The sequence below is a fragment of the Coregonus clupeaformis genome, chromosome 15 (genome assembly GCF_020615455.1).
Source record: "Coregonus clupeaformis isolate EN_2021a chromosome 15, ASM2061545v1, whole genome shotgun sequence".
Classification (NCBI taxonomy): Eukaryota; Metazoa; Chordata; class Actinopteri; order Salmoniformes; family Salmonidae; genus Coregonus; species Coregonus clupeaformis.
Window position 1 is genome coordinate 56,938,304 of NC_059206.1, and position 22,680 is coordinate 56,960,983.

At 42.2% G+C, this 22,680-nt stretch overlaps 1 protein-coding gene across 1 annotated transcript in view; it reads right to left on the reverse strand.

Annotated features, from left to right (window-relative positions):
* Window positions 1-22,680, reverse strand: part of LOC121582742 (lysosome membrane protein 2-like) — a 78,804-nt gene that overhangs the window by 16,998 nt on the left and 39,126 nt on the right. The window contains exons 3-7 of the mRNA XM_041898819.1: window positions 20,847-20,994; window positions 20,186-20,377; window positions 19,877-19,968; window positions 19,138-19,257; window positions 12,526-12,704 (exon numbers count right to left, since the gene is read on the reverse strand). Coding sequence (XP_041754753.1) covers window positions 12,526-12,704; window positions 19,138-19,257; window positions 19,877-19,968; window positions 20,186-20,377; window positions 20,847-20,994 — 731 coding nt within the window. The remainder of the gene's footprint in view (window positions 1-12,525; window positions 12,705-19,137; window positions 19,258-19,876; window positions 19,969-20,185; window positions 20,378-20,846; window positions 20,995-22,680) is intronic.

Consider the following 22,680-nt stretch of genomic DNA (forward strand, 5'->3'; position numbering starts at 1 on the left):
TTGCAACTGCACATGGGGACAAAGATCATTCTTTTTGGAGAAATGTCCTCTGGTCTGATGGATAAAAAATATAACTGTTTGGCCATAATGACCATCGTTATGTTTGGAGTAAAAAGGGGTAGCTTGCAAGCCGAAGAACACCATCCCAACCGTGAAGCACGGGGTGGCAGCATCATGCTGTGGGGGTTCTTTGCTGCAGGAGGGACTGGTGCACTTCACAAAATAGATGGCATCATGAGAAACGAAAATTATTTGGATATACTGGCGCAACATCTCAAGTCATCAGTCAGGAAGTTAAAGCTTGGTCGCAAATGGGTCTTCCAAATGGACAATGACCCCAAGCATACTTCCAAAGTTGTGGCAAAATGGCTTAAGGACAACAAAGTCAAGGTATTGGAGTGGCCATCACAAAGCCCTGACCTCAATCTTACAGAACATTTGTGGGCAGAACTGAAAAAGCGTGTGCAAGCAAGGAGGCCTACAAACCTTACTCAGTTACACCAGCTTTGTCAGGAGGAATGGGCCAAAATTCCCCAAATGTATTGTGAGAAGCTTGTTTAAGGCTACCCGAAACGTTTGACCCAAGTTAAACAATTGAAAGGCAATGCTACCAAATACTAATTGAGTGTATGTAAACTTCTGACCCACTGGGAATGTGATGAAAGAAATAATAGCTGAAATAAATCATTCTCTCTACTATTATTCTGACATTTCACATTCTTAAAATAAAGTGGTGATCCTAACTGACCTAAAACAGGGAATTTTTACTAGGATTAAATGTCAGGAATTGTGAAACTGAGTTTAAATGTATTTGGCTAAGGTGTATGTAAACTTCCGACTTCAACTGTAAATGAACATGCACAATGTAATCATGTACAGTGGGGAGAACAAATATTTGATACACTGCCGATTTTGCAGGTTTCCTACTTACAAAGCATGTAGAGGTCTGTAAATTTTATCAAAATCACATTGTATGATTTTTAAGTAATTAATTTGCATGTTATTGCATGACATAAGTATTTGATCAACTACCAACCAGTAAGAATTCCGGCTCTCACAGACCTGATAGTTTTTCTTTAAGAAGCCCTCCTGTTCTCCACTCATTACCTGTATTAACTGCACCTGTTTGAACTCGTTACCTGTATAAAGGACACCTGTCCACACACTCAATCAAACAGACTCCAACCTCTCCACAATGGCCAAGACCAGAGAGCTGTGTAAGGATATCAGGGATAAAATTGTAGACCTGCACAAGGCTGGGATGGGCTACAGGACAATAGGCAAGCAGCTTGGTGAGAAGGCATCAACAGTTGGCACAATTATTAAAAAATGGAAGAAGTGCAAGATGACGGTCAATCACCCTCGGTCTGGGGCTCCATGCAAGATCTCACCTCGTAGGGCATCAATGATCATGAGGAAGGTGAGGGATCAGCCCAGAACTACACGGCAGGACCTGGTCAATGACCTGAAGAGAGCTGGGACCACAGTCTCAAAGAAAACCATTAGTAACACACTACGCCGTCATGGATTAAAATCCTGCAGCGCACGCAAGGTCCCCCTGCTCAAGCCAGCGCATGTCCAGGCCCGTCTGAAGTTTGCCAATGACCATCTGGATGATCCAGAGGAGGAATGGGAGAAGGTCATGTGGTCTGATGAGACAAAAATAGAGCTTTTTGGTCTAAACTCCACTCGCCGTGTTTGGAGGAAGAAGAAGGATGAATACAACCCCAAGAACACCATCCCAACCGTGAAGCATGGAGGTGGAAACATCATTCTTTGGGGATGCTTTTCTGCAAAGGGGACAGGACGACTGCACCGTATTGAGGGGAGGATGGATGGGGCCATGTATCGCGAGATCTTGGCCAACAACCTCCTTCCCTCAGTAAGAGTATTGAAGATGGGTCGTGGCTGGGTCTTCCAGAATGACAACGACCCAAAACACACAGCCAGGGCAACTAAGGAGTGGCTCCATAAGAAGCATCTCAAGGTCCTGGAGTGGCCTAGCCAGTCTCCAGACCTGAACCCAATCTTTGGAGGGAGCTGAAAGTCCGTATTTCCCAGCGACAGCCCCGAAACCTGAAGGATCTGGAGAAGGTCTGTATGGAGGAGTGGGCCAAAATCCCTGCTGCAGTGTGTGCAAACCTGGTCAAGACCTACAGGAAACATATGATCTCTGTAATTGCAAACAAAGGTTTCTGTACCAAATATTAAGTTCTGCTTTTCTGATGTATCAAATACTTATGTCATGCAATAAAATGCAAATTAATTACTTACAAATCATACAATGTGATTTTCTGGATTTTTGTTTTAGATTCCGTCTCTCACAGTTGAAGTGTACCTATGATAAAAATGACAGACCTCTACATGCTTTGTAAGTAGGAAAACCTGCAAAATCGGCAGTGTATCAAATACTTGTTCTCCCCACTGTATGTCAAATATGTACGTTGAAAACACTATGTTAAAAGTGCTCAGTGAGTTTCCCTAACCTTGTAAACAGACAAATAGAGAATCAAAGCCCTGTTTGGTTAACCACTGGTAAGTGGTTCACTAATCAGAGCTTTGATTGGCTCGGCAACAGTAACAAGGCGTGATGTGTTATTTGGTTCCATCAGGCGACGTCCTGACAACTGATACCAGATATGTTATTTGCAACGATCCCATGAAATGTGTCTATGACATTAATATCTTATGTTCTTAGATCATGGCAACCATGTTTGGGGTATGTTTGGTGGGATGTTGATGAAATATTTTCCTAACCCTTAAAAACTGGCATGAATGTTCTTGCAACGTTCCCATGAAACGTGTCTAGAACATTAATATCTTATATTCTGAGAACAATGACAACCATGTTCTGTGTATATTTGGTGGGACGTTGATGGAATATTCTCCTAACCCTCAGAAAACATGACACATGAATGCTCTTGCAATGTCCCATGAAACTTGAATATTGTATATTCTGAGAACATGGTAACCATGTTCTGTTTGACATTAAGGGAATGCTCTCCAAACTCTAAAGCCAACGCATTCTAAAAAGGTTCTCAAAAGGTTTTTGGCAACATACTGTAGATAGAATGTTCCCCTAACTAACGGAAAACTGGACACTCAAACATTCGGGGAACATTACGTGTAACATTCCAAAAACGTTCTCTTTCCTTAAACTATTAAGGACTACAAAGGAAAACCGAGCCGCGAGCTGCCCAGTGACGCAAGCCTACCAGACGGGCTACATTTATTTTATGCTTGCTTCCTGTGCCAGGACAACAACCTCTCCCACAACGTGAGCAAGACAAAGGAGCTGATCGTTGACTACAGGAAAAGGAGGGCCGAACACGCCCCCATTCACATCGACAGGGCTGTAGTGGAGCGGGTCGAGGGCTTCAAGTTCCTCTGTGTCCACATCACCAACAAACTATCATGGTCCAAACACACCAAGACAGTCGGGAAGAGGGCACGACAACACCTATTCCCCATCAGGAGACTGAAAAGATTTGCCATGGGTCCACCAGATCCTCAAAAGGTTCTACAGCTGCACCATCAAGAGCATCCTGACCGGTTGCATCACAGCCTGGTATGGCAACTGCTAGGCATCTGACCATAAGGTGCTACAGAAGGTAGTGCATATGGCCCAGTACATCACTGGGGCCAAGCTTCCTGCCATCCAGGACCTCTATACTAGGCGGTGTCAGAGGAAGGCCCCAAAAATGGTCAAAGACTCCAGCCACCCAAGTCATAGACTGTTCTCTCTGCTACCGCAAGGCAAGTGGTACAGGAGCGCCATGTCTAGGACCAAAAGTCTTCTGAACAGCTTCTGCCCCCAAGCCATAAGACTGTTGAACAATTAATCAAATGGCTACCTGGACTATTTGCATTGACCACCCCCCACTTGCTCCTTATTATCTATGAATAGTAACTTTACCCCTACATGTACTGTACATGAGCGGTACCAGTCAAAAGTTTGGACACAATTTTTTACATTGTAGAATATAGTGAAGACATCAAAACTATGGAATCATGTAGTAACCAAAAAAGTGATAAACAAATCAAAATATATTTTATATTTGAGATTCTTCAAATAGCCTCCCTTTGCCTTGATGACAGCTTTGCACACTCTTGGCATTCTCTCAACCAGCTTCATGAGGTAGTCACATGGAATGCAATTAACAGATGTGCCTTGTTAAAAGTTAATTTGTGGAATTTCTTTCCTTCTTAACGAATTTGAGCCAATAAGTTGCGTTGTGACAAGGTAGGGGTGGTATACAGAAGATAGCCCTATATGGTAAAAGACCAAGTCCATATTATGGCAAGAACAGCTCAAATAAGCAAAGAGAAATGACAGTGCATCATTACTTTAAGACATGAAGGTCAGTCAATCCGGAAAATTTCAAGAACTTTGAAAGTTTCTTCAAGTGCAGTCGCAAAAACCATCAAGCGTTATGATGTAACTGGCTTTCATGAGGACCGCCACAGGAAAGAAAGACAAAGAGTTACCTCTACTGCAGAGGATAAGTTCTTTAGAGTTAACTGCAGTCCAAATAAATGCTTCACAGAGTTCAAGTAACAGACACATCTCAACATCAACTGTTCAGAGTAGACTACGTGTATAAGGCCTTCATGTTCGAATTGCTGCAAAGAAACTTAAACTCTTAGAGGACACCAATAAGAAAAAGAAACTTGCTTGGGCCAAGATACACGAGCAATGGACATTAGACCGGTGGAAATCTGTCCTTTGGTCTGATGAGTACAAATTTGAGATTTTTGGTTCCAACCGCTGTGTCTTTCAATGGATGATCTCTGCATGTGTGGTTCCCACCGTGAAGCATAGCGGGGGAGGTGTGATGGTGTGGAGGTGCTTTGCTGGTGACATTGTCTGCGATTTATTTAGAATTTAAGGCACACTTAACCAGCATGGCTAACACAGCATTCTACAGCGATACTCCATCCCATCTGCTTTGTGCTTAATGGGACTATAATTTGTTTTTCAACAGGACAGTGACCCAAAACACACCTCCAGGCTGTGTAAGGGCTATTTGACCAAGGAGAGTGATGGAGTGCTGCATCAGATGACCTGGCCTCCACAATCACCCGACCTCAGCCCAATTGAGATGGTTTGGAAGGAGTTGGACCGCAGAGTGAAGGAAAAGCAGCCAACAAGTGCTCAGCATATGTGGGAACTCCTTCAAGACTGTTGGAAAAGCATTCCAAGTGAAGCTGGTTGAGAGAATGCCAAGAGTGTGCAAAGCTGTCATCAAGGCAAAGGGTGGCTACTTTGAAGAATCTCAATTTTTTTTTTTTTTTGATTTGTTGAACACTTTTTGGGTTACTACATGATTCCATATGTGTTATTTCATAGTTTGATGTCTTCACTATTATTCTACAATGTAGAAAATATTAAAAATAAAGAAAAACCCATGAATGAGTAGGTGTGTCCATACATTTGACTGGTACTGTATACATATTACCTAAATTACCTCGACTAATCTGTACCCCCGCACATTGAAACAGTACTGGTATCCCCTGTATATAGTTTTTTTTTATTGTTACTTTAAAAATAAATGTTTTACTTTAGTTTATTTAGTAAATATTTTCTTAAGTCTTATTTTCTTAAAACTGCATTGTTGGGTAAGGGCTTGTAAGTAAGCATTTCACGGTAAGGTCTACACCTGTTGTATTCGGCACATGTGACAAATAAAATTTTATTTGGTTTGAATTGTTAGCTGGGATGGCACTATATAGGGAATAGGGTGCCAACTGAAAACCTGAAGGGGTGGAAAGGCCAGGGGATTCTGTTCACGTTACAGTACGTGTGGCGGAAGTAGAACAGAGGTGATGGTTTTCCTACTGCTGTGTAGGCTTTCTTTAAAAGGGATGGGCTACATCCAAACCACAGAGGATCCAGTGTACTCTCGAGCAACATTGCCAGCTGTTTTTAAGACTGACTGTCTATCTGTGATGTTAATGAAGACATTCCTCCTTTGCAAACTTTTATTCACGCCATCCAACATGTATACCCCAGGCCCAGACTACAAAGTCTACAAAGACAACAAAGACAGCCTTGATCAAATGTGAGTAATCTCATTACTATACAGACTCATCACATCTCAGCTACAGGCACTAAACAATTTATCAGACTTGGCCTATTGGATCTCTCAGTCCTAAAGCTGCACTTAAACTGTAAATTAACTTATTACTGACAGTAAGATAGATATTATGAGTTTAACGGAGACCTGGCTGAGACCTGATGAGTATGTGGCTCCAATAGATATCTTGTGAATCAGGAAGAGGTGTTGGGATAGCCATCATACACGAGCCCAGACTCTGTTTTAAACCTATTGCTGCTACTGACGTTTCCTCCTTTGTGGTACTCACTCTGAAGACTGCTTTTGCCACTGTTTACAGACCACTTGGTCCTTATAGTAAGTTTTTGACAGAATTTGCTGAATTTTTATCAAGCCTTATAATCCTATCTGACAAGAAAGTAATTGTAGGTGATTTTAATGTATATGTGGACAACAACAGTGATGCCCTGGGAATAGCATTTTCCTCTCTTATAGAGTATTTTGTCTTTGCTTAGAATGTATCCATGCCCACCCACTGCCATAGCCATACGCTAGACCTAGCCCTATCCTTTGGTATTGATGTTTTAAATGTATCAGTCTCTACTCATAATCCTGTACTCTCAGACCACATTCTTAGAACTTTTGAAATTCTATTGACAGTCCGCCCTAGAGCTGAACCTGGATTTTATTTTAGCCGCCTTATAAATTCCTTCACACTTCAAAAACTTGTTGACATCCAACCAGAAATTATAGATTCTAGCATTCCTATCACAGTGGCATTCCTCCAAGCTTGAAGCATCACGGATTACAAGAAAACCCTAGGATCTGTGCATGCGTCCTACTCCTCTAAATGAACAAAAAGCACTGTAGCCAGCCTCACAGAGAAGCAGGCCCCAGCCTGCCTGAGCAATTTTTTACCCTCACCTGCAAGGATTTTATGAAGTTTTTTAATGAGCAAATTACTACAATTAGAGCTAAAATCTCAATGAATCCATTTGATATGCCACAACCCCTACAGGATTATGAGGAGACCACAGCTATTCTGGATTGTTTAACACCCTTGACTTGGTTGAATTTATTATGCACTCCAAGCCTACCACCTGCCAACTTGACCCTATACCCACAAAGCTAGTCAAAGAACTCCTCCCACTAATAGGCCAACCAATATTTAAACCAAATTGTAAACACATCTATACAAACGGGGATAGTTCCTGAATCTCTTAAATTGGCTGTAATTAGACCTCTTTAAAAAAAATTGATAGGCCTAAAAACAAAAAAACTATAGGCCGATCACAAATCTCCCCTTTCTTTCTAAGATACAAGAGAAAGCCATAGCCCAGGTGCTGACATAATGTTTTTATTCACACAGTGTCTTTGATACCTATCCAATCTGGTTTTAGACCATTTCACAGCACTGAGACTGCACTTGTCAAGGTAGTAAATGACCTACTGCTGTCGTTTGACCTTGGTCAAATCTCTATTCTTGTTCTTTTAGATTGAAGTGCTGCCTTCGATACGATTTATCATGCTATTCTCACTAAGAGGCTATTAGACTTGGTTGGGCTATGAGGACAGGTTCCCAATTGGTTCAAATCATACCTCTCTGAGTGGTATAAATTTTTTCACATGGGCAATCATTCATCTGAAGGTTCCAAGGTTGAATGTGGCGTTCTCCAAGGTTCTGTGCTTGGACCCCTTTTATTTTCCTTGAACTTCCCCTTGGTAATGTCATTCGTAAGCACAACATGCACTTTCATTGCTACGCTGATGATACCCAATTGTATTTATCTTTTAAACCAGATGATGCTTTACAGGCAGCCCGCCTTGAGACTTGGATCACCAGATGTAAACACTGGATGACAACCAAGTTCTTGCTTTTAAACTCTGATATACAGAAATGATGAAACTTACAAAGTGTCAGACCTCACGCTCAACATTGATGGTTGCCTCATTACACCAAACATGGTTGTTAAAAACCTTGGTGTTACCTTTGACCCCGCCCTAACTTTTGACAACCACGTAAAAAGCATATCCAAATCAACATACTTCCATCTTAGGAACATTTCCAGAATTAGACACTTCATCTCTCAGCCAGATGCCGAAAACTGGTTAATGCATTTGTTTAATTTATGCTAGACTACTGTAATGCCCTCCTCTCCAGCTGTTCAGACTCTACTATTAGAAGCTTACAACTTGTACGGAACACTGCAGCTCGGATTTTAACCAACACTAGCACATCACTCCAGTTTTATCTGCACTACACTGGCTGCCTGTAAAGTATCGGTCTGATTTTAGATTTTAAGATCTTACGGGGGGACGGAGCATTCTCTATTAAAGCACCTCAGTTGTGAAACAACCTGTCAGGTAAGAGGGGCAAACACTATTGAGGTTTTTAAATCACTTTCAAAAACCCATATTTTCTGCCGGCTTTTAATAAGATGATTGTTTTGCTTTCTATGTTCTTCTATTATTGTTTTAATGCAAAGTGTGTTGCGATTCTAATTGCACTTTAAAAGTTTGATTTGATTTGAGTTTGAGTGAGTCGTGGTGTGGTGGTGTGACTAAAATGCTAGCCACAGTCACCTGAGAGAGTGGGCATTAGCATGGCAACACAAAATAATTCATAACACAAGAGCTTTGTCCCAAATGGCACCCTATTCCCCATATAGTGCACTACTTTTGACCACAGTCCATGAGGAATAGGGTGTCATTTTGGAGCATATAGCTACACCCCTCTCACTTCCCATGTCCTGGCCTGGTGATCAGGATATGAACTAAATAGAAGTAGGGGAAAGCTCACAGGTTTATGGGTGACAGACCTGGGTTCAAATACTATTTGATATCTTTCAAATACTTTGACCGTTTGCTCTGGCCTGCCTGGAGTGCCAGATGGGTGGGGTTTGCACTTTTGCAACTATTCTATTGGTCCCATTGGGTCAGGCAAGCTCAATCAAGCCTAAATAAAGTATTTTAAATTATTTGACAAATAGCATTTGAACCCAGGCCTGATGGTAAACGACCTGGATCCACACACAAATCAATCAATGTGTTTGCTCTCTTAAACATGGACGAGTGAGTGAGTGTGTTAATTTCCTTTGGTATGGCAACTTTGGCATTACAGTAAACGACCGGTGATAAATCATATAGAGACACTTGCTGGGTGAGCACAACAATGGACATGAGGGCTGCGTCTCAAATGGCACCCTATTCCCTATATAGTGTACTACTTTTCACCAGGGCACTCTTTACTCCTTAGATATTGTACTGATTTAGTCTAGGTCACACCCTATTCCCTACATAGTGCACTACTTTTGACCGGGGTCCCTTAGAGTGCCTTGCAAAAGTATTCATCACCCTTGGTGTTTTTCCTATTTTGTTGCATTACAACCTGTAATTTAAATGGATTTTTATGTGGATTTCATGTAATGGACATACACAACATAGTCCAAATTGGTGAAGGGAAATGAAAAAAATTACTTGTTAAAAAAAATAATCAAAAAAAAATAACGGAAAAGTGGTGCGTGCATATGAAGCCCCTAAATAAGGTCCGGTGCAACGAATTACATTCAGAAGTCACATAATTAGTTAAATAAAGTCCACCTGTGTGCAATCTAAGTGTCACATTATCTCAGTATATTGTGGTTCTCTGTAGCTCAGCTGGTAGAGCACGGCGCTTGTAACGCCAAGGTAGTGGGTTCGATCCCCGGGACCACCCATACACACAAAAAAAAAAATGTATGCACGCATGACTGTAAGTCGCTTTGGATAAAAGCGTCTGCTAAATGGCATATCATATCATATACAGTGGGGAGAACAAGTATTTGATACACTGGCGATTTTGCAGGTTTTCCTACTTATAAAGCATGTAGAGGTCTGTAATTTTTATCATAGGTACACTTCAACTGTGAGAGACGGAATCTAAAACAAAAATCCAGAAAATCACATTGTATGATTTTTAAGTAATTAATTTGCATTTTATTGCATGACATAAGTATTTGATCACCTACCAACCAGTAAGAATTCCGGCTCTCACAGACCTGTTATTTTTTCTTTAAGAAGCCCTCCTGTTCTCCACTCATTACCTGTATTAACTGCACCTGTTTGAACTCGTTACCTGTGTTAAAGATACCTGTCCACACACTCAATCAAACAGACTCCAACCTCTCCACAATGGTCAAGACCAGAGAGCTGTGTAAGGACATCAGGGATAAAATTGTAGACATGCACAAGGCTGGGATGGGCTACAGGACAATAGGCAAGCAGCTTGGTGAGAAGGCAACAACTGTTGGCACAATTATTAGAAAATGGAAGAAGTTCAAGATGACGGTCAATCACCCTCGGTCTGGGGCTCCATGCAAGATCTCACCTCGTGGGGCATTAATGATCATGAGGAAGGTAAGGGATCAGCTCAGAACTACACGGCAGGACCTGGTCAATGACCTGAAGAGAGCTGGGACCACAGTCTCAAAGAAAACCATTAGTAACACACTACGCCGTCATGGATTAAAATCATGCAGCGCAAGCAAGGCCCCCCTGCTCAAGCCAGCGCATGTCCCGTCTGAAGTTTGCCAATGACCATCTGGATGATCCAGAGGAGGAATGGGAGAAGATCATGTGGTCTGATGAGACAAAAATTGAGCTTTTTGGTCTAAACTCCACTCGCCGTGTTTGGAGGAAGAAGAAGGATGAGTACAACCCCAAGAACACCATCCCAACCGTGAAGCATGGAGGTGGAAACATCATTCTTTGGGGATGCTTTTCTGCAAAGGGGACAGGACGACTGCACCGTATTGAGGGGAGGATGGATGGGGCCATGTTGCGTGAGATCTTGGCCAACAACCTCCTTCCCTCAGTAAGAGCATTGAAGATGGGTCGTGGCTGGGTCTTCCAGCATGACAACGACCCGAAACACACAGCCAGGGCAACTAAGGAGTGGCTCCGTAAGAAGCATCTCAAGGTCCTGGAGTGGCCTAGCCAGTCACCAGACCTGAATCCAATAGAAAATCTTTGGAGGGAGCTTAAAGTCCGTATTGCCCAGCGACAGCCCCGAAACCTGAAGGATCTGGAGAAGGTCTGTATGGAGGAGTGGGCCAAAATCCCTGCTGCAGTGTGTGCAAACCTGGTCAAGACCTACAGGAAACGTATGATCTCTGTAATTGCAAACAAAGGTTTCTGTACCAAATATTAAGTTCTGCTTTTCTGATGTATCAAATACTTATGTCATGCAATAAAATGCAAATAAATTACTTAAAAATCATACAATGTGATTTTCTGGATTTTTGTTTTAGATTCCGTCTCTCACAGTTGAAGTGTACCTATGATAAAAATTACAGACCTCTACATTCTTTGTAAGTAGGACAACCTGCAAAATCGGCAGTGTATCAAATACTTGTTCTCCCCACTGTATATACACCTGTTCTGAAAGGCCCCAGAATCTGCAACACCACTAAGCAAGGGGCACCACCAAGCAAGCGGCACCATGAAGACCAAGGAGCTCCCAAACAGGTCAGGCACAAAGTTGTGGAGAAGTACAGATTAGGGTTGGGTTATAAAAAAATATCAGAAACTTTGAACATCCCACGGAGCACCATTAAATCCATTATTAAAAAATTGAAAGAATATGGCACCACAACAAACCTGCCAAGAGAGGGCCGCCCACCAAAACTCACAGACCAGGCAAGGAGGGCATTAAATCAGAGGCAACAAAGAGACCAAAGATAACCCTGAATGAGCTGCAAAGCTCCACAGCGGAGATTGGAGTATCTGTCCAAAAAGCCATTGCTTTTTAAACAAAAAAATAAGCAAACACGTTTGGTGTTCGCCAAAAGCCATGTGGGAGACTCCCCAAAAATTTGGAAGAAGGTACTCTGGTCAGATGAGACTAAAACTGAGCTTGGGGGTGAATAGTTGGGGGTGGGGGTGAATAGTTATGCATGCTCAAGTTCTGTTTTTTTGTCTTATTTCTTGTTTGTTTCACAATATAAAATATTTTGCTGAATCACATGGGGTGTGTGTGTGTGTGTGTGTGTGTGTGTGGACGTGATTAACTATACTTGTGGGGACCAGAAATCCCCACAAGAATAGTAAACCAATAAATATTTGTCAAATGCTATTTCTAGGGGGTTTAGGGTTAAATTTAAATTTAGATTTAGTGTAAGTGTTAGGGTTAGAATTAGGTTGAGGGTTAGGGTTAGGAGAGTTTGAATGGGACTGAATTGTATGTCCCCACAAGGTTATCTGCGCAAGACTGTGTGTGTGTGTGTGTGTGTGTGTGTGTGTGTGTGTGTGTGTGTGTGTGTGTGTGTGTGTGTGTGTGTGTGTGTGTGTGTGTGTTCTGAGGTGTGTATATCTCAATTTGTTCCCTGAACACACCTGATTGAAATAGAATAGGCCGTACTACACCGATTTGAAATATATAAAGAGAGGAGAGGTGGAGAGGAGGTGGAGGTAGAGGGCTGGAGCTAACTACCTTTTTTGCACACGCTGACTTTGAGCACTCCGCTACCCAGGCACTCTTTGGGGGAGACACAGAAGCCTTCATTGGCTGGGTTCTCCTCCTTGCTGGCCAGCACGTCACGAGGAGGGGTGAAACGATACGCTGGGAGCCCCTTCACCTCCACATCCTTCTCAAACTCCATGAAGATGGACCTGAGGATCACAGCAAACAAAATAACAATCAATCAGTCAGTCAATCAAACACTCAAAATGTACTGCCTGAAAATGAGCCCTGCACAATACAAACACACACATCAATATAAAACACAATAAAATACTAAATTACAAAACATGATCATAAAAAACAAAACACAATATTCACTTACAGCATTCCCCACTAATGTTTTAAATTAATACAGCTCATACTATCTTGGGAACTACTCGCTCACATTTGGACTGATATGAATGCATGGAACCACACCAACAGTAAGGGTGGTCTTTTAATCATGTTAAGTGTTGCATTCCCCCTAGTGAAAAGTGTTACATTTTGCTAGTGAACTGCAGTGCACTACACAATAAGATACTGTTATAGGCACCATACCGTAAAAGTGGCCATGGATTCTGTAGTGTTTAGAAAATACAAATGACAACACACAGTCTGAGCCAAAAGGCTGGAAGGATACTGTAAGCAGACCTGGGATCAAAAAGTTTCGAAATCTTTCAAAACCTTGGAACGTTTGTTTTAGCCTGCTTAGAGACTATTGTGACTATTCTATTGGTTCCATTATGCCAGGCAAGCTCAATCAAGGCCAGCTAAAATATCTGAAATGATTTTAAATAGTATTTGTACCCAGGTCTGACTGTCAGGTCTTCAGCTAGGCCACCTGCAACAATGCACTTTATTGTCTGAGAGATGTGCTCATCTTTCAGAAAGTTGTGTAGTGGTGAACATGTGTTGAACTACACTTGCCTCTACCCACAGACCCTAAATCCAATTTACACTCATAGATTAGAGGTCAGGGGTCACAGGTCATGTCACTCACAAGTTATCCACAGGGGAAATTACCTCTGGAGATCACTGTGGTACTGGTACCCAGGTTTGGGGTCCGTTTCAATTCAGTTAACTCAGGACATAAACTGACATTCTAAATGATATTGACCCCAACGGTAACTCCAGATGATCTTTAAGTTGTTTACATTCCTCTAATCTTGGAATCCACAACTAGATCTTAACTTGATTTAACTTTACATATACAGTGGGGGGAAAAAGTATTTAGTCAGCCACCAATTGTGCATGTTCTCCCACTTAAAAAGATGAGAGATGCCTGTAATTTTCATCATAGGTACACGTCAACTATGACAGACAAAGATACAATTTTTTCCAGAAAATCACATTGTAGGATTTTTAATGAATTTATTTGCAAATTATGGTGGAAAATAAGTATTTGGTCACCTACAAACAAGACCTGTAACTTCTTCTTTAAGAGGCTCCTCTGTCCTCCACTCGTTACCTGTATTAATGGCACCTGTTTGAACTTGTTATCAGTATAAAAGACACCTGTCCACAACCTCAAACAGTCACACTCCAAACTCCACTATGGCCAAGACCAAAGAGCTGTCAAAGGACACCAGAAACAAAATTGTAGACCTGCACCAGGCTGGGAAGACTGAATCTGCAATAGGTAAGCAGCTTGGTTTGAAGAAATCAACTGTGGGAGCAATTATTAGGAAATGGAAGACATACAAGACCACTGATAATCTCCCTCGATCTGGGGCTCCACGCAAGATCTCACCCCGTGGGGTCAAAATGATCACAAGAACGGTGAGCAAAAATCCCAGAACCACACGGGGGACCTAGTGAATGACCTGCAGAGAGCTGGGACTAAAGTAACAAAGCCTACCATCAGTAACACACTACGCCGCCAGGGACTCAAATCCTGCAGTGCCAGACGTGTCCCCCTGCTTAAGCCAGTACATGTCCAGGCCTGTCTGAAGTTTGCTAGAGTGCATTTGGATGATCCAGAAGAGGATTGGGAGAATGTCATATGGTCAGATGAAACCAAAATATAACTTTTTGGTAAAAACTCAACTCTTCGTGTTTGGAGGACAAAGAATGCTGAGTTGCATCCAAAGAACACCATACCTACTGTGAAGCATGGGGGTGGAAACATCATGCTTTGGGGTTGTTTTTCTGCAAAGGGACCAGGACGACTGATCCGTGTAAAGGAAAGAATGAATGGGGCCATGTATCGCGAGATTTTGAGTGAAAACCTCCTTCCATCAGCAAGGGCATTGAAGATGAAACGTGGCTGGGTCTTTCAGCATGACAATGATCCCAAACACACCGCCCGGGCAACGAAGGAGTGGCTTCGTAAGAAGCATTTCAAGGTCCTGGAGTGGCCTAGCCAGTCTCCAGATCTCAACCCCATAGAAAATCTTTGGAGGGAGTTGAAAGTCCGTGTTGCCCAGCGACAGCCCCAAAACATCACTGCTCTAGAGGAGATCTGCATGGAGGAATGGGCCAAAATACCACCAACAGTGTGTGAAAACCTTGTGAAGACTTACAGAAAACGTTTGACCTGTGTCATTGCCAACAAAGGGTATATAACAAAGTATTGAGAAACTTTTGTCATTGACCAAATACTTATTTTCCACCATAATTTGCAAATAAATTCATTAAAAATCCTACAATGTGATTTTCTGGATTTTATTTTCTCATTTTGTCTGTCATAGTTGACGTGTACCTATCATGAAAATTACAGGCCTCTCTCATCTTTTTAAGTGGGAGAACTTGCACAATTGGTGGCTGACTAAATACTTTTTTCCCCCACTGTATACAGCTGCGGAATAAATTAAGAGACCACTGCAAAATTATCAGTTTCTCTAGTTTTACTATTAATAGGTATGTGTTTGGGTAAAAATAACATTTTTGTTTTATTCTATAAACTACTGACACAATTTCTCCCAAATTCCAAATAAAAATATTGTAATTTAGAGCATTTATTTGCAGAAAATGACAACTGGTAAAAATAACAAAAGAGATGCAGTGTTGTCAAACCTCGAATAATGCAAAGAAAATACATTTTTAAACAACACAATAGCAATGTTTTAACTTAGGAAGAGTTCAGAAATCAATATTTGGTGGAATAACCCTGATTTTCATGTGTCTTGGCATGCTCTCCACCAGTCTTTCACATTGATGTTGGGTGAATTTATGCCACTCCTGGCGCAAAAATTCAAGCAGCTCGGCTTTGTTTGATGTCTTGTGACCATTCATCTTCCTCTTGAAGATCTTCCACATTCCAGAAGTTTTCAATGGGGTTCAGGTCTGGAGATTGGGCTGGCCATGACAGGGTCTTGATCTGGTGGTCCTCCATCCACACCTTGATTGACCTGGCTGTGTGATATGACGCATTATCCTGCTGGAAAAACCAATCCTCAGAGTTGGGGAACAATGTCAGAGCAAAAGGAAGAACGTTTTCTTCCAGGACAACCTTGTACCTGGCTTGATTAATGCGTCCTTCACAAAGACAAATCTGCCCGATTCCAGACTTGCTGAAGCACCCCCAGATCATCACCGATCCTCCACCAAATTTCACAGTGGGTGCGAGACACTGTGGCTTGTAGGCCTCTCCAGGTCTCCGTCTAACCATTAGATGACCAGGTGTTGGGCAAAGCTGAAAATTGGACTCATCAGAGAAGATGACCTTACTCCAGTCCTCTACGGTCCAATCCTTATGGTCTTTTGCAAACCTCAGACTGGCTCTTCTTTGCTTCTCATTGATGAAGGGCTTTTTTCTAGCTTTGCATGACTTCAGCCCTGCCCATTGGAGCCTGTGTCGAACCGTCCTCGCTGTGCACTTCACCCCAGCTGCCATTTGCCATTATTTTTGTAGGTCACTTGATGTCATCCTACGGTTGTTGAGTGACATTCAAATGAGTTGGCGGTCATCCCGGTCAGTAGAGAGTCGTTTTCGCTCTCTGCCGGTCTGTAGCTTTGTTGTCCCCAATGTCTGCTGCTTGACCTTGTTCTTATGAACCGCCGTCTTTGACATTTTAAGGATGGAAGCAACCTGACGCACACTGTATCCCTCTGCCAGTAAAGCCAGAATTGAACCCTTCTTTTCCTCACTCAAAACTTTCCTTTTGGCATGGTCGATAGTTATTTTTGGATTAATATTACTTTTGAGGTACTATTAGCACTGTTTTTGCCATCCAGCTGGTCCTATTGCAAGATGATAGTGATGACCACAGCAGTGGTTTTTATACTTTTCCTCGTTAAATAAGATTTGGTTCATGTGATCACCTAATCAGTACCTAATTCAGTAGAATGAGGTGTGCCTGTGTTGGATTCAACAGACAATGGAATGGAATGGCTGTCATACATGTAGAGATGCTGATTTAAGAACAATTTGCAGTGGTCTCTTAATTTTTTCCAGAGCTGTATATTTACACCTTTTTTTCATGAGAGATGAACATTCGTCCAATGTGGAACATAGTGCATCAGCTCTGGAATTAAACAGAAATTCGAAGAAAAAAAAACTGCTTCCTCCAGTTGACTTGATCCTTTGGTCATTGCCAAATGACATTTGACAGATGTGGGACATAGTGCATCAGCTCTTCCCTAATACTTAAAACAATGTGTGTATAAAGGTTGTTGGACATGACTAATGACTAGAACAACAACTTCCTATTATAATTAGAATAAAATAACAAGAAGTGGGCTGTGAGCCACTGGCTGCTTCCCTAATGTCAAAAGTAGTGCACTATGTGGGAATAGGGTGCCATTTAGGTCCCCGTTAACCCCCCTCCAAATCAACAATAAGCGGAGAGTTTAAGGCAGGTGAAAAGTCACAGAGACACAAAGGGGTTTGATCGTGTCAAAGTGCACGTATCAACCTCTGATGACACTGATCACTTTGCCAATAGCCACCAAAGTGTCAGCCACCCAAGAGACAGATGCAAAGCGACACAGTGGTCAGAATTGATTTAAAATTAAAAGTAACAATCATCATCATTAGTTAGAGACAACAGAAAAACAATTACAGTATTATATACAGAATATCCTACCAAGGCTCTTAAAAAAGATTTACACAAAACATCGACCCTCTCCATACTGAACCCATCTGGATTGGCTTTACATCCATTGGGAAACAGTCCATTGTGAAATCAAACAGAACTGATCCATTTGATCCATGTCTGCCAGAAACGTAAAAAATAAATTCCAGAGGAGTCCCAATTCTCAGGATTCACTGGTAGTGCTGACTAGATGTACAGTGTTACATGATCATAGAAATACCAGCAGCAGTCTCTTGCAGGACAGACCTGGGTTCAAATACTATTTTAAATGTTTCAAATACTTTGAGCGTTTGCTCTTGCCTGCCTGGAGTGCCAGATAGCTAGAGCTTGCCATTTTGGGACTATTCTATTGGTCCATTAAGTCAGGTAAGCTCAATCAAACGCAGATAATGTATTTGAAATTATATTACAAAAACAAACAAAAACATCTGTTGCAGGGGCAGTTTTCATTCACTGTAAGGTCACATTATGTATGGAGTCTAGTGTTTATGTCTTTCAGTAGCTCTCAGTAGAGTCTGTTAGTATCTGATCAGTAGCTGTGTTAGTTGTGTTAGTATCTAGGCAGCTGTAAATATAGATGTACAGGGCTGGAGCAGGGCCATAGAGAGGTAAAGATAGCTGGACGGGGACCATAGGGAGGTCACCGGTCTCTGTTCATGTGTGTAAGTGATAACCATCTCATGAGATCCCAACCATGTGGAAACATTATTCCAATGCCACTAATAAAATATGTCTTTCCTCTTCTGCTGAGGCGAGTCTGTAGGGCCCAGAATAAACCACTACCTCATCACCACTCAAATCCTAACCAGGTGAAAGGTCACGCATGATGAGAACCCAGATCATTGCTCAATGAGGAACATAGCTGAGATACATTTTACCACAGTTGAACTGTTCTGTATGTATTGAACAGTCAACTTAAAGTGTTGCATTTATTTTCAGTGGCATACTGTTAGCAAGGTTGGTTGGGGTCAATTCCATTTCAATTCAGGAAGTAGGTACAAGCTTTTCAATACTTTTATTAAATGAGAAAATGGAACTGATCCAAAACCTGCTGTTTAGTGAGACATAATGTTCTGTTCTGACATGATTATGTATTTCATACTGTACCTGCACAGGTGAGGACTGAGAGTCTCTCCTTCTTGGACAGCAGGGGGTGGAAGGCCCTGCCATCCATCCCATTGATCATGTTAATCTGCTTTGAAATCCACAGACTCAGAATAAACCAGTACCTCATCATCACATTCTCATCCTTACCAGGTGAAAAGTCACTCATGAGACCACAGGCCATTGCTCAATGAGGAACATCGCTTCTGAACTTAGACAATTTTCTCGTGGGATCCTTTTCCCACAGTAAAACTGTATATATTCAACACTGACCTTTGACATACTGTTTAGCAGAGTTGAGGTCAATTAAATTTCCTCATTTAAAAGCAATACTTCCTGACTTGACTTGAAATGGAATTTACCCCAACCCTGTCAAAATTGGTGTGTTTTAGTGACCTATGACATACAGTTTAGTGAGACATCTGTTATGTTCTGATCAGTATGATTCTGTATTGTAGCCTACCTGCACAGGTCAGGACTGAAGATGTACAGTCTCTCCTTTTTGGACAGCAAGGGGTGGAAGGCACTCCCATCTGTACCGTTGATCATGTTACTCTGCTCAGACGTCCACAGACTCAGTTTGCTGAAACACAAAATGTATTTCTAAATGTAACTTGATTAAATAAAAAATACACATGTACATCTTTATAATACCTATTAAATAAAAAGCACCATCCATCCCAATGCTTGATTGTTTAGGCTTGTGTGACTTATCAATCAACGTATTAAAGAAAGCTAGGGGCCTCTGGAGAGTCTCTTTCTCTGGTGCTGCAGTCTGCATTCCAAATGGCCATAGGGGCTCTGGTCAAAAGTAATGCACTACATAGGGAACAGTGTGCCAGTTGGGACACAACCCTGTCCTCTGTTACTGTCTGGCATTATGAAGCAGTTCTTAGGAAACAAATGGACTGTTCTGTTCCAGTCCTTTATACCAGAACAATGATGGGTTTCACATCATCAAATAAATATATAAAACTTGGACAGAATGTCCAGTGTGTGTTCGGGGAAGATGATGTACATGTACAGTATGTATTGTAGGAGGCAGTTACAGTTACAGTTACAGTTACATATTTTGGAGTTGTAAGAAATGTGCTATATAAATAAAGTTTGATTTGATTTGTGAGTGAGTGAGCATCACGTTGTCTATTATCTAAAGTTACAACACAGAAACGTGTGTCATCAGGGTCAATATGTTTCAGTACCTTTCTCCTTTAAATCTGGCTATCCTGCCATAGTCCATGAAGTCTCCCTCCCCGGTATGGTAAACAAATTCACCATCATTGCTTCCATTTTTCTACAGAGTGGAAAAGAGAAGGAAAATCATTCTAAAAGGCCATTAATATTATTTTATCATAATAATATTTTATCATCCACAGACTTCAGGTGAAAGTGGCAACCACCAGCAGACAAAACAGGTATCAATGACCATAGACTATATTGTTCTTTAGAGAACTTAAAAAGGGTTGAGTGTGTCAGATTTTGTATTTTGTATTCACTCCCTATTGACCTACCTTATACATGAGGCCAAAGTACTCATCGATCTCGGGGTTCATGGGGTGTATGCGGGACAGCAGAGGGTCCTTGAAGCCCCACAAAAGCTCGTTGACGGAGTGCGTCATGAACATGCCCACATGCAGGGAGTTCATCCAGATAGACACCATAGAACTCTTCCAGAAGCTATCCTTTACCTTGTTCATCACAGCCTGAGCAGAGGAGGGAGGGGGAGGGATGGTAGGATAGAGGGAGGGAGAGAGAGAGATAGAGATAAAGTGAATGAGGGAGACATAACAGAGATAAGAGAGAGGAGATAGATAGATAGGAGATAAGAGGGGGGAGGGGGGGGTAATGGAGAGGGAGAGAGATTACAGCAGCTATTCTTCCTGGGGTCCACACAAAACATAGAACATTACAAAATACAGAACACTAATGGACAAGAACAGCGACACAAATTCAAACTAAGAACACAACGACCAAAAAACAACACAACTACAACACAACAAGAAAAAAGAGAAAACAGAAAGATTAAGAAATTAATTATATGCTTATACTTAGGAGCCGCTAAACCTCTACGCTAAACCTCTACATACCACAACACTGAACATGATGGTTGGCTTTAGAAGAGAAAAATAAGAGCTCATAACAGTGTAAACACACACACAGAGAGTTACTCACTACAGCTGGGATGTTGATGGTTGTGATCATGTCCATGTCAGGATCACCCACTGACCTCTCCGGCAGAAACACAAAGGTCTTGGTTTGGTAGGCAGCGACCCTGGTCCCATTCTCTAAAAAGGTCACATTCTCCTTGGGCCTGTACTCCCTGGGACAGACGAGACATTGAGAAAGTCAATATCTCCCTCCCCGAGGATCTGAGCCCAGGACCATGCCTCAGGACTACCTGGCCTGATGACTGCTGGCTGTCCCCAGTCCACCTGGTCGTGTGGTTACTCCAGTTTCAACTGTTCTGCCTGCGGCTATGGAACCCTCAACCTCTGAATGACCCTGCTGGTCATCTATGAACATTTAAATATCTTGAAGAACAATCTGGTCTTAACGGTCATGTACTATCTCCACCTTGCACAGCCAGAAGAGGACTGGCCACCCCTCAAAGCCTGGTTCCACTCTAGGTATCTTCCTAGGTTCTTGCCTTTCTATGGAGTTTTTCCTAGCCACCCTGCTTCTTCATCTGCATTGCTTGTTGTTTGGGTTTTAGCCTGGGTTTCTGTATAGCACTTTGTGACATCTGTTGATGTAAAAAGGGCTTCATAAATACATTTTATTGATTGATTGAAATTGTATTGAATATCAGAGATTCAGATAAAGAAACTGTAGGCTTATGTACACTACATTATCAAAAGTATGTGCACACCTGCTCGTTGAACATCTCATTTCAAAATCATGGGCATTAACATGGAGTTTGTCGCCCCTGCACTCTTCTTGGAAGGCTTTCCACTAGATGTTGGAATATTGCTGTGGTGACTTGCTTCAAGAGCGTTAGTGAGAGCATTAGTGAGGTCGGGCACTGATGTTGGGCGACTAGGCCTGGCTCGCAGTCGGCGTTCCAATTCATCCCAAAGGTGTTTGATGGGGTTGAGGTCTGGACTCTGTGCAGGCCAGTCAAGTTCTTCCACACCTATCTCGACAAACCATTTCTGTATGGACCTTGCTTTGTGCACGGGGGCATTGTCATGCTGAAACAGGAAAGCATTGGGGCAGGTAGTGTTCTCCTGCCATCCGCCAAACCCAGATTCGTCCATCTGACTGCCAGATGGTGAAGCATGATTCATCACTCCAGAGAACGCGTTTCCACTGCTCCAGAGTCCAATGGACAGCAAGCTTTACACCACTCCAGCCGACACTTGGCATTGCGCATGGTGATCTTAGGCTTGTGTGCGGCTGCTCGGCCATGTAAACCCATTTCATGAAGCTTCTAACGAACAGTTCTTACGCTGACGTTGCTTCCAGAAGCAGTTTGGAACTCGATAGTGAGTGTTGCAACCGAGGACAGACAATTTTTACATTATGCACTTCTGCACTCAGTGGTCCTGTTCTGTGAGATTGTGTGGCCTACCACTTTGTGGCTGAGCCGTTGTTGATCGTAGACGTTTCACAATAGCAGGACTTACAGTTGACCGGTGCAGCTCTAGCAGGGCAGAAATTTGACGAACTGATTTGTTGGAAAGGTGGCATCCTATGACGGTGCCACGTTGAAAGTCACTGAGCTCTTCTGTACAGGCCATTCTACTGCCATGTAAGGGTTGGTGTGAGGTGTGACCCAGGTGTGGTGCAGGATAGACAGTAGGCAGAGATGGTGAAACAAGGATCTTTACTGGTGGTCCCAAAGCCAGGATACTAAATATTGTCACGATAAAATAAAGGAGGAGAAAAACAGGCTGACAGCAAAAATACGAAATGCTAACTACGACTGAAACAACAATGAAACAGGGAGAACACTTCTCAAGTACCTGTACAATGTCTTGCGATCAGACACTGATTGGTACTGCTT